The sequence below is a fragment of the Arvicanthis niloticus genome, chromosome 24 (assembly GCF_011762505.2).
Source record: "Arvicanthis niloticus isolate mArvNil1 chromosome 24, mArvNil1.pat.X, whole genome shotgun sequence".
Lineage (NCBI taxonomy): Eukaryota > Metazoa > Chordata > Mammalia > Rodentia > Muridae > Arvicanthis > Arvicanthis niloticus.
In genome coordinates, this window is record NC_133432.1 from 19,548,132 (window position 1) to 19,564,618 (window position 16,487).

The following is a 16,487-nucleotide window of genomic DNA, read 5'->3' on the forward strand; positions in this document are numbered from 1 at the left end:
GTAGCTGACATGTCCTTTCTCTCTCTTAGATATCATGGAAGGAAAGGTGAACAAAGGTATTTACCTCAAGGAGGAGAAGGGGGTGACATTTCTCTACTACGGCAGCTACAAATCATCCTGTATCAGCAACCCCGCCCAGTGTGGACCAGAGGGTGAGTTGGGACTCGGGTACACGCTAACACATGCTAACACATGTTGCTAGTGGCACATGTGAACAGAGTGGTGCATGTGTGCGTATGTGCATGTGTGTTTGTGTGTGTGTCCTGTGTGGATCTGAACGTGAGTTGGGATTGGTGTACATGCCACCCTGCTAGTGGCACATGTGAACCGAGTGGTGCATCTCTCTCCCTCTCCTCCCCCCAGCCCCATGTGTGTGTGTGCTCAGTAAATGTGTCCATACTCCGGAGAAGACATCTGGGGGTCCTGTTCTATCACTCTCTGCCTTATCCCCTGAGAAGGAATCTGTCACTCACCCTGGAGCTTGGCTGACAGCCCTAACAATCCTCTTGAAGTCCCCCACCATAGCATTGGGGTTCCATGTGCACATTACTATTCCTGCCTTTTTTTTTCTTTTAAATGTGAATTCCAGACATCTAAACTGGGGTGGGTCCTCACGCTTGTGCAGTGAGGACTGTTACCTGCTGGATCACGTCCCCAGCCTAAGAGAACAGAGTTCTTATCAGCTGCAGTATGTGTGAAAAGGTTAGATACAAGTTAGAAGTTAGAGAGAGGGAGGAGGGAAGTGTTACAGCCACTCGAATGTAGGCCTGTCCTGCAGAGCAAAAGTTAGGACATTGCGTTACAGAGCCAGGAGATCAAAATATTTAACCTTGTAGAAGAATGGGGAACCTCCCTGTTTAAAACAGAGCCACTGAGTTATATGTCACTCCGGTTGGGATGGAGCCCAGCCTTTGTGGGAAGGAAATTGATGGGGTGGCTCTCCCAGCGTTATTTCTGGTTCTGGGATTCGGGTAATGGGTCAGGCCTGGCAGAGCAGGGTGTGCCTGTTAACCCTCAAACTGGGTTCACTTCTTATGTGTTCATTGAGGGTGGCTGGATGGTGGATGGACCTGCTCCAGCCTGTGACCTGCAGTCAAGACAGATGTGTCAAAAAGAAGGTGGATCCCACCTCTCCCCTTAAAGTCGGGACTTCATGGAGACATATCTGGGCCACATTTGAATCCTGCAGGGACATTATCCTCTACCATCCAATCCAGTATCATGTCCTCTTTCTCTTTTTCTTTTCATAACCTACTCATCTAGTTTGTTCTGTCTGCAAGCGCATGGGAGAGGGACCATCCCCCAGAGCAGGGCCAACCTGAAGTGGCCACACCCCTGAAGACTGACTCCTCCCCCAGTAGTCATCAACTGCCAATAGCACCTCAGCTAGGGGTGGGACCTGATGATCCCCTCCCCAATTTGTGTTGAACCGTTGACTGACTTGACCTTGGTTGGACAACCGGATTCAGAAGACAGCATTTCACAGCTCCCCTCTCTGTCTCCCCGCTCTTATATTCTTCCTGCCCCCTCTTCTGTGATGTTCCCCATGGCTCGGAAGGGTTGACCAGATGTCTTATTTAGGGATGAACACTCTCAATAGTCACAGATTCCCGGTATATTGAACACTCAACGGATCTCTGTGTTAACCACTGCCCACTGCAAAGGGAAGCCTCTCTGCCCAGGGTTGGCAGTAGCACCGAACTATGGATATAAAGATACGTATTCAGAAGGCTGTTTGATCACATGTCTATTTATCAAAGCAGTCTATGACTTCCCCCGCCACAGGCTGTGGACCAAGTTTACAGGACCAGGTATGAATTCCTGGGAGGAGGGCAGGCCTCACATCCAATTAGAAGCTAGTTTGTTGCGTCACAACACTCACACCATTATTCCCACCCCCTCCCCCCACCGGGTACATCTTCCTTGGCAGGGCAGTATTGTATCACATAGGGTCCAGCAATGAATAAAATCAATAATTGCTTTTCTTCCCTCAGTGCCATCCACAACCCTCTCCGGCACTGTGAAAGCTAGCCAGGAGAGAGGTTTCCAAGTCAGTCCTAGCTTGATCTCTCTCTGCACTGCCACCAAAGTATGCGGCGTCTTCGTCAATAGGGTCTTACCGTCTAGTTTTGGTGGGCAACCAAGAGCAAGGGCAAGAACCTGTGTTGCCTCAGTGGTCTCTGAGGCCTCCCTGACCTCGTAGGAGGGTGCCTGAGAGTGACACTGAGATAATCGTTTAAGAACTCGTATCTTCCGAGAGAGCCTCATTGTTCACCTATACCGGCAACTTCCGTTCAAATTCCTCTTTAAAATTACATATATATTTTAATTAGCTTTCAAAGTAGTAACTTCCAGAAGTATTTTTCACACGTCTCTAGCTTTGGTTAGCTCAGCACCCCATCTCATCCTTCCTTCCTCCCCCAAGTGCCCCCCTCCCCCTCCTGCCCCACCCCCATTCCTGCTTAACCCTTTAACCCCCAGCATGCCTCAGTCTGCTTTCCCAGAATGCATCAGTCCGCTTTCATAGACCATATATTCTCCAATCATCTTGTACCTTCAGGCCTCTTCCCCTCCCCTTCTCACGGGCCCTTTCTGGCTTCTCTATAGAGACTCCAAATTAAACACACAAATCTAAGACTTCAAAGTGAGGCTCTGCATATGAGAGAGAACACAAGACATTGTATCTTTCTACACGGGGGTGACCTCACTTAGTATAATGTTTTCCACTTCCCCCATTCTCATGCAAATTTCATGATTTCATTCTCTTCTAAAGCGGAATAAGATTCAGTTGTGTAAAGGTACCACCTTCTCATTATTCCTTCAGCAGTTGAGAGACAGCCAGGGTGGTTCCATTTTCTGGCTATTGTGTAGAGGATCCGTGAACGTGGATGTACAAGTGTCTCTTTGATAGGCTGTAGAGTCCTATGAGCATATATATATATATATATATATATATATATATATACCCATGGGTGATATGATTGGGTGGCAGGATAGTTTTATTTTTAGCTTAAGGTCATGGTGTTTGCTAACCTACAATTTGAGCTGGTCCCCAGTTCAAATGACTATCAAAACACATCAGGCAGGGTGTTTCTCTCTCTCTCTCTCTCTCTCTCTCTCTCTCTCTCTCTCTCTCTCTCTCTCTCTTTCTCTCTGTGTGTGTGTGTCTGTCTCTCTCTCTCTCTGTCTCTCTGTCTCTGTCTGTCTCCTTCCACTTTGCTTTCTTTCAAGACAAGAATTACAAGAATTCACCCCACACCTGATTTTATGCAGTGCTAAGAAGATCAAACTCAGGGCTTCATGCATGCTAGACCAACTGAGGCACATATGGGACCCAGAGCGTCAGAATCAGGGAGAGGTCGGTGTTCTTCCAGTTACTGTCTTCTTCACTACATAGAGCACCCACGTGGGGATGTTCAGAGTGGAAAGGGACTCTCTGGGGATCTGGGCATCTACCTGAAGACCTGGACCTTTGTTCTAAGCTTGATTTACTTGCCAAGTGTCTCTGACTCAGACCTTTGGTCCCTGTGTGGCAGCTCCTCCACAGGACTTGGTGATCGATGGTGGAATATTGTCACATCTCCTTTCTAGCCTCTGGCACTGTGGGGGACCCTGTCTGGACCATCCCTGGCTCTCTGAGACCTTTCACAGTGTTCAACACAAGGCAGCTCTCATGGTGCATTTAGTGAGCAGACGCAGCTGGTCTGGCTGTCTCGTGGATGCTTCTGTCTAACTCAGTGCATCCCCGACAAGGGGCCGTAGAAAGATTAGGATTTACAGACGCTAACAGGAGCAAACTATGGAATCAATGTGCTGTGTTATGCTTATTTCTTCCCCCTTCAGACTTCCTTCTCTGTGTTGATGATCTAAGCTTTTGACAGGTGCTCTTGTGAGCACATTGTGAATCTTTCCACACCGCAGAGACGCAGACTGATATTTCAGTGAGGGCTTCCGCAGACAGGAGTCGTTACTTTGCAGGTTGGCTGAGCTAAACTAAGTGAGTGGCTTCACTGGCAGAGTTCATGGCCCACTTTCTCCTCATCCCGGTTCAACACTATCCTGAATTTTTAATTTTTATTCTTATTACCTAACACCGTATTGAATTTTTCATTTTCATTTCTCTTCCTGGGCAGAGGCACATTTGGCAGAGACAGCATCATTTTGAGTTGAGTGAAAGGAATTTTTTTTTTTTTTGTAAGCAGCCACATTTTTTTCCCCCCTTTGAGGGGCGGGGAGCAGGGAGGAATGACTTCCATGAATCCTGCTGGGGATACATTTCACAACAAAAATTTCACAATGTGCCTCGTTCATTTCCATACAAAACTGCTTGTTTCTGAGTGCAGTGAGGTGGATGGGGCAGGGGCAGGGTACCACCTGAGACTGATGGAGCCCTATCCCAGCGGCTGAAGTCTATCTGTGTCTATAGATATATTAGATATATAAGTATATTAGATAGAAAAATAGATTATACATATATAGATTTACCATAACTGGCTGAGGTCTATCTGTATCTATAGACATTAGATATATAAATATATTAGATAGATAGGTTATAGATAGAGCTCTAGATCTATATAACTATGGATAGATAGATAGATAGATAGATGATTTAATTTTGTTTTTCAATTTTCGGCTCTGGGATTAATCCCATGGCCAGCACCCTGGGCAAGTGGTCTATCTCCGATTATCTTCATCCACGGTCTTCTTATGTTTTCTTGAGAGACAGGATCTCATTAAGTTGCCTAGGATTGTCTTGAACTCACTATGTAGCTCAGGCTAGCCTTGAGCTTACGATCTTCCTGCCTCAGCCTCCCAAGTACTTGAGTTGATAGACCTGCACCGTCATGCTTGACTGCCTTTATTTATTTTTCCATTTTTTCATGTGCATGTGTGTGTGTGCATGTTTACATCTGTGTGTGTGGGCGGGGGGTGGGGGGTGGGAAGGGATGTTGTGTGGAGGCCCAAGGTTGGTATCGGGAACCTTCATCCATTGCTCTTCAACTTTATTTCTTGAGGCAGGGACTCTCAATCAAACCCAGAGCTTATGGATATAGTTTGTCTTGCTAGCCAGCCTGCTCTGGGAACTCTCTGTCTCAGCACTCTGAGGATGGAATTATAAGCAGGCTGTCATGGCCAGGCATTTACATGGATTTATAGAGATGCTGATTCCAGAAGTCACACTTGCCTGGCCAATGCTTGAACCGCTGAGCCATCTCCTGGATCCCGACTTTCAGTTTTGATCCACCCAGAGCAACTATGTGTTCTTACGGGTGCTACATGTCACATCGACACGTATATGCTGAGGACTAACCAGAGCAGGACAATTCGAAATCTGTCATTCCAAACATCTGTCAATCACTCATTATTTTCTCAGGAGCATTCAAAATCTTGAGATTCCTCTTGGATAGAAAAAAAATGGAGGAATTCCAAGCTTGACATTTGTGCCAGATTCCCCAGGCTTGAGTTAGTCATGTGGGGAGTTCAATACCAGAAGGCATGAGGCAGCATGATTGTCACAAGGCCATCAAAAGACTCTAACAGACCAACCCATAAGGCCTGGCAGCAAAGATGACTGACAATGAGACACCAATTTCCACACCAGTGACAGGAATCTTCTAAGCCTCTGTACATGACCACATTTGGCAATAACAATGAAGTCAATTTGGTGCCATTTATATAAATAAGGCCAGGGCAAATGTCCCTGTACCTCTCTCCCTCCTCCTTCTTGTACCTTGACCCATGGTGTCTTGTGATGATTGGCCCTGGGGAGAACAGCTTGACATGTTAACATCCCTGGCCAGGTGCAAGGAGCCAATAATTGTTTTATTTCTGTCTTTTATACACAGAGTTCAGCAGGTAGCTAGCTACACATGCACATACAAACACACATATACAGTGTACATGACTTGGAAGCAAGGCACAGGTTATTTGAAGCAGAAAAGCTACAGTGTAACTTCAGGGAGGCCTGTTACCTATGGAGGCCTCCTGCCAGGTCTGTCCCTTGATGGGACTGTATGAAAGGTAGGCCCAGACCTGCCTGTATGCATTTCAGATATTCTTGGCCATCCAGAGCCTAGCTGGTCAGTTATATTCTCTTTGTATCTATGACTGACTCATTCACAGTGATGTTCATAGGGGAGGCCATATAATCTACATGAGGTAACATAACACTTTTACCCCATCATGGAGTCTGGGTTTCAAATTTACTACAATAAACTATGCTGACAAAATGCAACTTAGGGAGAAAGTATTTATTTATTTAAGTTAAAACTCCAGGATGTAATCCACCATTGTCGGGAAGTCAAAACAGAAGGAACTTATAAAACTGTCCTGCAGATCATATCCACAGTCAAGAGCAGAGAGAGAGAATGAATGAATGCATGTTGTTCTCAGCTAGTTTTCTCTACTCCTATACAGCTCAGAACCCAAGCCTAGGGAATGGTGTTGCCCACTGTGGGCAGTCTGGGTCTTCTTATATCAATTAAAGCAAGCAAGACAATTCATTGTAGGCATGCCCACAGACCAACTCGATCTAGACAACTCTGTATTGAGACTCTTTTTCCCCAGGTGGTTTTAGGTTGTGTCAGCTTGATGATTAAAGCTAGACATCACACATACCCAGGCTGGGCATCTGCGAAACATGGTAGTTGCTCTTTTCTCTGCCTACCTCCCACCTTCACCCATAGGCAGTTAGCAGCCAAGGCATTACAAACCTTGAAAAAAAAATCAGCTTTCCTTTTTCACGAGAACACTCCCTGGGGAACATATTCTGAAATATATACAATTTAAGATATGTCAAAAAAAATTAGCTTCGAGTTCTGTTTGGAACCTTCCTTCAAAACTTTGAAGCAAACCATATGACTCAGAAACAGGGGGTTGTTGAGGATGTGATGCCGGGCAGACATAAAAATGACAGTGGAAAAGTCTATTTACGGATGTGGGAGGACATCCCGGAGGCTCTAAATCTTTAAAAAGGTGCTGTGTGTAAGCAGAGTGAGTGAAACAGTTCCTTCCTGTGTGAAATCGTTGTCAGGATCAGGGTGAGCAGGTGGGGTGGAGACCATCACGAAAGGGTTCATGTTTGCACACCCAGAGGCAGTCAGCTTGAATCTGTATCTGACTTTGAGTCAGTCACTAACTGAGTGGTCTCAGTTTCCTCTTCTGTGCCCTGGGAATGGGAGTGAGGCTTTGCACTATTTGGAAGGAGGTGATGGCTCAAGTCACACTCTTGGGACAGTACCTGGCCTTCACTGACTGGATAGTGCTGTGGTGTCTCATGTCTCTGAAATATGAACTGATAAATGCCTACTTTTCTCTTTAGGAGTGACATTTTCATTCTTCTGGAAGACCCAAGGAGAGCAGAGCCAACCAGCCCCCTATGCATATGGGGGACAGGTGGTCTCTGACGGGTTCAAAGTATGCTCTAGCGGTGGAAAGGGCTCCGTGGAGCTGTACACACGTGATAATTCCATGACGTGGAAGGCCACCTTCAACCCTCCTGGTGAGTGTAGCACCAACTGGAGCTCCTGTCCCATTAGTGTGACACAGGGCTCCTTTTCTCCAGCAGCTTAAGAAGGTGCCAGGAGGATAGTTGTCACAAGGTGATCTCATGCCAGGGTGAAAGCCCTGACTATGAGCTCTCGCTGCGTGATTGCTGCTGCCCCAGTGGCTGTGTGAGGTTGGTTTTCTGCATAATGGAGGTGACATGATAGGTCTGAGACCAAGGTGGAAACTGTGTGCCGAAGACAGACTGTGTGCTTAAATCCCCTTGTCTCCGCACCTTTAGATGGTATGGCCTTGAAGCTGTTCTCAGCACAGTGCAAAAAGTTCTGGGGAAGACAGGCTGCCAACCAGGGATCAGGCAGTAAGTCAAGAGGAGAGGTTGCAGTATTGTGTGGTCTTGTTAACCTTTAGAACCAGTGGGAAGGGACCGGGGTGCCAAGGGCCTGAGTTTCAGAGTAAGTGGAGAAGCGGTATGATATTAGCTTGAGATGGAGACAGGACACCTGAACCAAGGAGGCCCTGAGGAGAGTGTAAGATATCAGAGGAGGAAGGTGACCAGGTCCACAGAGGGATTTCATGTGGCATGCAGGGGACCTGGACAGAAACCAGCCAGGGTAGAGGCTGGGGTCCTCCATAATAAGCCTCTAGAACAATGGTTCTCAATTTATGGGTTGAGACCCCCCACTAGGGTCACATATCAGATAGCCTGCATATCAGATGTTTATGCTACAATTCATAACAGTAGCAAGATTACAGTTATGAAGTAGCACTGAAAATGATTTTATGGGAGCAGGACGGGTCATCATAACATGAGGAACTGTATTAAAGGGCTGAAGCATTGATTCAAGTTGAGAACAATGTCTTTGAAGCAGCTCAGCGTCCTTTTCTGGCCCATTTGAAGGAGGTGACACAACCTAACCGTTAAGATGTCAGGCCAGGTCCTAACTCTGTACTTTGTAGCTTTAGAGACCTGGTATCATATTCAACCACTTTTCGTCCATTTCTTCATTTGTGACACGAGAAGAGTAACAGTTTCTATTTCACTGGGAGACAGCTGGCTGATAGATTAAAGGAGTCTTGAGCAATGGGCTGTGGAATCCTGGGAGACTTGGGTTTGCTCTGTGGGTGTCAGACTTGCTTCAGCTGAACTCATGGCTCCTCCTCTGCAAGGTGGGGAAACACAGCTAGGGAAGATATCAAATTTCTGGATTCTTTCCTACTCCCAAGGCTGGAAACACTTTGCCTTCCTGCTTATGGAGGCTCCATCTGAGTCTCAGCAATGGCTCTCAGTGAGGACCGCTTGCGGTCAAGGTTTCCTAGGTAACAGCTCATTCCCCCCCCTCCTCCCCAATGGGCCTTGGGTCTGTGGCAAGCATCAGGCATCTAGCAGGTTCTTTGAAACCGAACACGTGCTGTTTTCCAACCCAGGGATGCCGAGAGAGACTTGTAAACATCCTCTCCTCATCTGCTCCTCATTTGTTCACTGGAGGGCTTTGTTATTCTCACTTTCAAAGTCGAGCACAATAACGCTTTGGCCCTGCTTAGGATCCAAGTGTTCTTCAGCGCGTCAAAATTACTAAAGTGTTACACAATCCCCAGCAGGAAGATCTGACGTAATCACTGGCAGTCCACAGTGACCCACGGGCAGGGGCACTGTGTGTCCTTCAGAGGGGGCTGCCCCATGTCATCTTTGTCAACCCTGAAAGGATATCTTACACCAAGGCTTTCAAAACAGATGAGATCCTTTGGGGGCCAGTTGTCCTATGAGGTTTCTGATGGAGTCAGGAGGCTGGCTATAGTCATTGTGCCACTCCATGTTGGTTAATGTCATATATGCTATGTTAGGCCAGGCCTTTGGATGGTTTGGTGGCTCCTGCCCCGTGAGTTCTTAGATTGTCAATGACCTTTTGAGTGAGTTGCGATTTCATGTCAAAAGTCAGATCTTCCAAGTTAAAATTGGAAACAAAAGAGAATGGCCACCCTAGCTGCATCTTTTAGTGGCAGGATGGGGGAGGGGAACTGCCTCCTAGGTGGAGCACCCACCTTCCTATACAGCCTAGTCAGCACAATGGCCTGTCCTCAGTGAAACCAGGTCCCTACTCCGCCTCTTCATTGGCTCTGCAGACCAGAGCCAATGAAACTCTGTTCATTGAAATCCAGTGCGTGGATGCTAGCCTGGCATGACGGTACTATTGTCCTGGTCAGCTTCCATGTTTTAAAGCATTAAAATCCCATAGTAAAATTGAGTCCAAGGGACAGAGGGCTCCCAGGGGCCTCCTACCTCTGCGAATGACCAACCCTTTCCTGGCTAGCACCCCACTCTGCACTATGCTTCAGGGATGTACCAGACTAATGTGTGCTTATTTTGGGGGATGTCAGCGTCCATTCCTGATGTCATACATTTTGTCTGTTGGAGAGGAGTCTGTTTTGAGCTTTGACCTTTTACCTATTTTTAAGTGGGATGTTTACTCGCTTACTGTGGGTTCTGAGAGCACTTTGACCATTTTGTGTAACAGTATTCACTACAGATATCCCCCCCCCAATACACATACAGAGACCTCTGTGTGTGTGTGTGTGTGTGCATTTTGTGTAACAGTATTCACTACAGATATCCCCCCAATACATATACAGAGACGTGTGTGTCTGTGTGTGTGTGTGTGCGCGCGCGCGTGTGTGCGCTCACGTGTAGCATCAAGGGGCTGGAGAGATGACTCGGTTTTTAAGAGCACTTACTGCTTTCTCAGAGCATCTGAGTTCAATTGCCAGCACCTTCATGGCAGTCCAGGACTGTCTCCAAGTTCAGCTCTAGGGGTTCTGATGATCTCTCTGCCTTCCACGGGCACTGCATGCCTATGGTGCACAGACGTACACAGGCAAGACAGTTTTATTTCAACTTGACCCAAGCTAGAGTCATCAGAGAGGAGGGAGCCTCAACTGAGAAAATCGCTCTATAAAGTGAGGCTGTAGGCAAGCCTGTAGGGCATTTTCTTAATTAGTGATTGATTAGGAGGGCCCAGCCCATTATGGATGATGCTATTTGTAGGCTGGTGGTCCTGGCTTCTATTAGAAAGCAGGCTGAGCAAGGCATGGGGAGCAAGCCAGTAAGTAGCATCCTTCCATGGCCTCTGCATCAGTTCCTGCCTCCAAGACAACACCCAAACACATAGAGTAAAACAAACAAACAAACAATTTTTTTTATAAGTCAGACTCAACCTCGGGGTCATTCTAGATTTCTCCTTTTATAATCCAGAAACTTTGCAGCTATGCATCTGGTACTTATATCTACCATCTACTTTCAATTAGTGTTGGGGATAAGCATGGGGTTCTGATTCATTTCTTGGTATTTTTGCATCCGGGCCTCTGGGTTTTCCCAGCCTCCTGGGTTACAGAGACTGAATTTGTTCCACTAAGCTGGCTCTGCTCCTGTCAGATATCAGCAGATGGTGTCTATGTTGCTCTATCTTTAGGCTGTCTGTTGTGTCCCTCTGATCTATCTGTTTGTAGCCCCAACACCACATGGCTTTACTTACTGATCCAAGCCTGTTCAACCTCTGGTTGCTGTAAAACAGCATCACTCCCAACAAAGTTCACGCTTGAGAATTGTGCTATTGAAATGCAAAAAGGATCTCTTAAGTAGGTTTACAGTAGGTTTACAGTTTTTGCATGGCTCCCCATTCATGGCTGTTCTTAGCAACAAGTGGCTGCACACACCCACAGGCCTCAGTGGGGCAGGTCATTTTTAGCCTCAAAGGGAAACTATGTGGGTCCTCCAACTGTTTTTCTCCTATACTATGTGACTTTTCTTGGTTTTTGTCTCTCTATGTAGACTTTAGACTCAAATGGTGGCTGTCCAAAAGATAACGTGCTGGGGTTTGGGTTAATTTGAATTGCATTGAGTCTACAGGTCAGACTTGGGATAGGCTGGCCCCTTAACAGGAAAACAGAGTTTTCCTGTCTATGAACATGGGATATCTCTCTAGACATTGGATTCTTTCCTCATTTTTGTAGTTTTTCTCAGTCATATGTGTGTGTGTGTGTGTGCATTTATGATGCTCGTGACCGTGTGGGTATGTCTATCTATACACACACTCCATATGGTCATTGCTGTCAAGCTGGAAGACAACTTTGATGTTTGTCCCTTAGCCTTTTACCTAACAATCATGTGACTATCACGTGTGCATTTCAGGAGCTGCTTTTAGGATGAATCAAGGATAATTTTATTCTGTCCATCTCCGCTCCTGTGACTCTTTCCCTGACTACTGTAACAGTGGGGACTGCCAGGGGTTGTGATGGGGGATGTCCGCACCTTGTTCCGGACCATACTGAGATTTTTCAACTAGGATTGAGGTCTGATTGGTGGATGTTTGGGTCAGGCTTTTTAAACAAGTCTCTTATTACCTTTGATTGTAGGTGTCGACATTTCTGACCATTGTGTTAAAGTAATAAAGGGGCTTCTCAAATTGCCTTTGGAATTTGGGGGTGGAAGCAAAGATCACGTACTCCAAAGGACTAAGGGGAATCAGCTTATGCTATAAAATATAGGTGGATTCACTAAGGTCAAGGACGATCAATTATCCCGTGAAGGGGGGATGTGCTTAGGGACTTGGGAAGCTTATGTAGAACTTATTGGCTCTGCTCAGGATGCATCTTCACTCTCCTCCAGGTCCTTACTGGACTCATGTTCTGTTCACATGGAAATCCAAGGAGGGCCTGAAGGTCTACGTCAACGGGACTCTGAGCACCTCCGACCCGAGCGGGAAAGTGTCTCACACCTACGGGGATCCCCACGTCCACACGGTTATAGGGTCAGAACAGGACCCGACCAAGCGTTATGAGAACGGAGCTTTTGATGAGTTCATCATCTGGGAACGGGCCCTGACCCCCGATGAGATCAAGATGTACTTTACAGCTGCCATTGGTCAGTGCATGGGATGACTGTGTGTGGATCTGGGGTCTGTACCTAGAGATGGCTCAGCACAGTGCCCCTCACCAACCCTTCAGCTCTTGTCATGGCATCTGTGAGCTGTGTCTTAATGAACCTTATAAGTATAGTCATGTTTCTGAACACCTGTTCCCCAAGATAAATGAGCAAACAGTTCACCGGAGACACACGGAGATTAATATTCCCAGATCCTTGTAGGCTCCACGGGGCATGAAAAGGCTGATGACAGATGTTTTGGTGGCAGATATTCAGGTCTTTAACAAATGTCTCCCGTGTACATGTCTCATGTACATTCTCTCTGCTGGGCTTCAGACCACAAAGTGCCTTCTCGTTGCTCAGTTACACGTGCTCGTGCAGAATGGGGACCTATAGGCAGGGGGAAATGGTTTAATTCTTCATTTTGCTATGGGATTTTTTTTTTTAAAAAAAAGCTTTGATAAATTCATTCATAGGACATCTATGTGTAACCATTTAAAGTGAGCAATTTAAAAAAAAATAGGGCAAGGATGATAGTTCAGTAAGTAAAGTGCTTGCTTCTCAAGCACAAGGACCTGAGTTCAAATCCCAATGCCTGTATTTAAAAATCAGGGTATGGTGATATGTGCTTGGAATCCCAGAACATGGGAGGTAGACATAGGAGAAGCTCTCGGACTCACTGTCAAGCCAGCCTCCCTTATCAGTGACTCCCAGGCCCTAGTTTTTTAAAAAAAAACATAGACAGGCAGCTCCTTGGGGATGACCCTGAGGTTGACCTCTGCTTTTATATGTGCACACAAAAAATAAAAATAAAGAGGTAAGCAGTTTGATGGTAGTGAGGAAATTCACAGGTGTGCAACCACAGTCTCTATACCATTTTCAAATAGTTCAGCATCCTTAAGAGATGGCTATGTGGCTGCCTCTCCCGACTTCTGCCAGCAACTTATTTCTTGTCTCTGAGGGTCACCTGATGTAGATATTCCGCACAAACGCTATCACTCATTGACGCCTAGAAAGGCAGGATGTTCCTCCAGCAATCCCAGGCCGTGTCACTCAAGTGGGGAGCAGGGCCTCTGCAGAGGCAGAGAGAGGAGAGGGCCAGGGCCAGATCCTGAGATCTCAGTCCATACATCTGTGAAATGTAGCAACATTGTCATCTGCCATATGACCCCAAAGCAGGAATCATACGAGAACTGGGATGGGCCAAGGCACGGCAGAGTTCCGCTTCTCATCTGTGTCTCACATGACTACTCCATGGTCACAGTATGAAGGGAAAGCTCCATTCCCATTGCCAGACATGACACAAACACATGGAATGGCTGCCCTGTCAGTGCTTGGTCCCCAAGCGACAAATGTCACTGGATCTTGGAGAACAAAGTGCTTTTGGGGTCCAGCTTTACGTCACCAGCCAGCTCACCCCCACCCAGTCCCAAGGGAACCGGGAACCATCACTCTTGAGCCAGCCAGGGTGATGATGTCACTTCCTCAGGTCACCCAAAGCAACCTCGAGACGTTTCCCGAAAATGAGGTCAAGTATCAAAGAAGTCTGTGTTCTCATCATCAGACAAAAGAATTAGAAAGAGCCAGTGAAGCATAGACAGGGAGAGGCAGGTGGAGGCTTCATCTTTGACCTTGAACATCTTGTGGGGAATGGCTCATAATTAACCAGAGCCATGCGTAGAGAGTGTAACGAGATTCCTCACAGTCAGAGTTCTGTTTCCTCCACTACTTTTTGGGTGGTGTCCAGTCTACCTGAGCCTAATGTATCCAGTTTTTATGTCACAACAAAAGACCAGGCAGATGCTACTTTCTTAAGTAGGATTGATTTATATTGGCTCATGATTTCAGAGGGTTCAGCTGGTGGCCAATGGACTCCATACATTTGAATGGGACATCACAGCCGAAAAGGACATCTGTTCACACCACAGGAATCGGGCAGGGATAAATAAACCCTCAGGGACCTGTCCCTAGCAGCACCAGCTTCTTTATCTAGGCTCTGCCTCCAGAGATTCTGGAGCCCTTCCAAAAATAGTGTCACCAGCTGGGGACCCAGTGTTCCAGTGTGGGTGATGCTTCTGATTCAAACTGTAACACCTAGTGATTAAGAGTCCCGTGTTTTATCTGTAATGAGTCTGCGTGCCAGTGAAGGCTATTTCTCATTCTTGCTTTGTTTGAAATTCGTGAGACCTTGCATAAAATAACCCCTTTATGTGATGGCTTGCATGAACGGTGTTCAGAAGCAATTTACAATATAAATGGAAAAATAATTTCTGCTGGGAAAATCCATATAATCTACATTTTAGGCTGATTTATGAGCCCTCTATCTTCCCAGCTACCTCCACACTCAAAACCTCCCGTGCCTCTGTAGGGCGTCTCAAGCTGGTAAATTCTGAATAAGGACAGATCTCCCTGGGCGTGACAAAGGGTGACTTAGCCTTCATTGAAGCATTGTTTTGTTGTTATTTTTCAGGTAAACAAGCTCTGTATTCTTCAACGCCACCGGCGATGCTCACAGCACACACCATGGTAAGCAGGGCCTTTTCCCTTTCCCTGTGGGTGAATCACTTTTCATAGCTGGGACAAAATATCTGAGAAGACAACCCAAGGGAGAGGGGCATTCAGTCCATTGTGTGCTGGGTGTAGCGGGTAATATTTAGAAAATGGCACTCAGTCCGGCTTGTTCCCGGGCAGCCGCAGTGTTCTCGATACTCCTTGGCTCTGACTGGGGCTCCGGCTAGCTAGATGCTACAACTACAGCTGGGTGCGTTGCTGAGGGCCCGAGACAAGGCAGAACCACGGTAGAAAGCCAAGTGGAGGAAGGGTGCTTGCTCCCATGCTCTGTAGCAGCCAGGAAGTAGGGGTGGGGGTGAAGAGAAGGGTGGGAGGAGAGGAGAGGAAGGATGCTGAGGGTAAAGCATCCCTCAATGGCACATCCTCTTCACCACCTAAACCCACTGTCTACTGATCGTATTACAACATACAAACTCATCAATGGGTTTAATCCATTGATGAGTTAGCGCCTTGCCATGACCCAATCACCTCTTAATAGCACCACGGGCCGGAGGCCAAAGCTTTATAACACAGGAGACTCTGTGAATGGTACTTCAGGTTCAAACCACAACTCCACCCTCTCGCTGTAGCGTAGGCTTCTGATGTGGGCCAGCAGGCCCAGCGTTCTATCCAGAACGAACTCATAAAGGGAGGGGAGTCCATTTCAGGGTAATTCTTGGTGCCCAGACTGGTTGGAAGTAGGATCCTCTTGGAATGCTAGGAGGAAAGAAGATTCTTGGGTGCCAGTGACCCCTGAAATGGTTTCCTCTTTCCTGAGGCCCATCTCTTCTCCACTTCCTTTGGTGCCTTTTTCTTCTGATGTCAGAGAAATGGGTTGATTTGTACAGAATGTGCCTGCTTCACCATAGCTTTTGTGCCTTGAATGTCCCTTCCTCAGGGACTTTGACAGTGAGTGTCTGGACTCTCATTCACTCCGATTCAGGATTTCATCTTTCAAACAGTCCTTGTTTCACAAGCGTGCTGTGAGGATGTTGTACTGTCCTGTGCAGATTCTTCACAGAAGAATTGTCCATGTGTGGGACCAGTCTTGGCATTGTCCTTACTGTCCCAGAACCAGGGGTCACCCTGAGTTTCTATAGAATGTCTGGGTTTTAGTTCCTAGCAGGAAACCATGTGGCCACTGTCTTTCAGATGCCCACAGATGCCTACCATCCTATCATCACCAACCTGACCGAGGAGAGAAAACACTTCCAGATACCTGGAACTGTGCTGAGATACCTTCAAAATGTGTCCCTCAGCTTGCCCAATAAATCTCTCTCAGAGGAAACTGCGCGGAACCTCACAGAGGTAAATCTCCTGGTGCCTTTGGCTAGAGGGTTAGGGCTGATGCATGGCTGGACCATAGATTAAAGAGTTAGAAAGATCTAGATTCATGGCTGGTGAGATGACTCAGCAGTTAAGAACACTTGCTGCCCTCACACAAGACTTGAATTAAGTTTCTAGCATCCATGTTAGGTGGCCCACAGCCATAAATAGATCCAGATCCATGGGATAA

General features: G+C 46.8%; 1 protein-coding gene across 4 annotated transcripts in view; it reads left to right on the forward strand.

The window, feature by feature from the left end:
• Adgrd1 (adhesion G protein-coupled receptor D1) overlaps window positions 1-16,487 on the forward strand; it is a 115,627-nt gene that overhangs the window by 16,239 nt on the left and 82,901 nt on the right. For all 4 annotated transcript variants that reach the window (XM_076922995.1, XM_076922996.1, XM_076922998.1 and 1 more), the window contains 5 exons: window positions 30-152; window positions 7,322-7,501; window positions 12,167-12,421; window positions 14,892-14,947; window positions 16,124-16,279. In XM_076922995.1, the coding sequence (XP_076779110.1) occupies window positions 30-152; window positions 7,322-7,501; window positions 12,167-12,421; window positions 14,892-14,947; window positions 16,124-16,279 (770 nt within the window). The remainder of the gene's footprint in view (window positions 1-29; window positions 153-7,321; window positions 7,502-12,166; window positions 12,422-14,891; window positions 14,948-16,123; window positions 16,280-16,487) is intronic.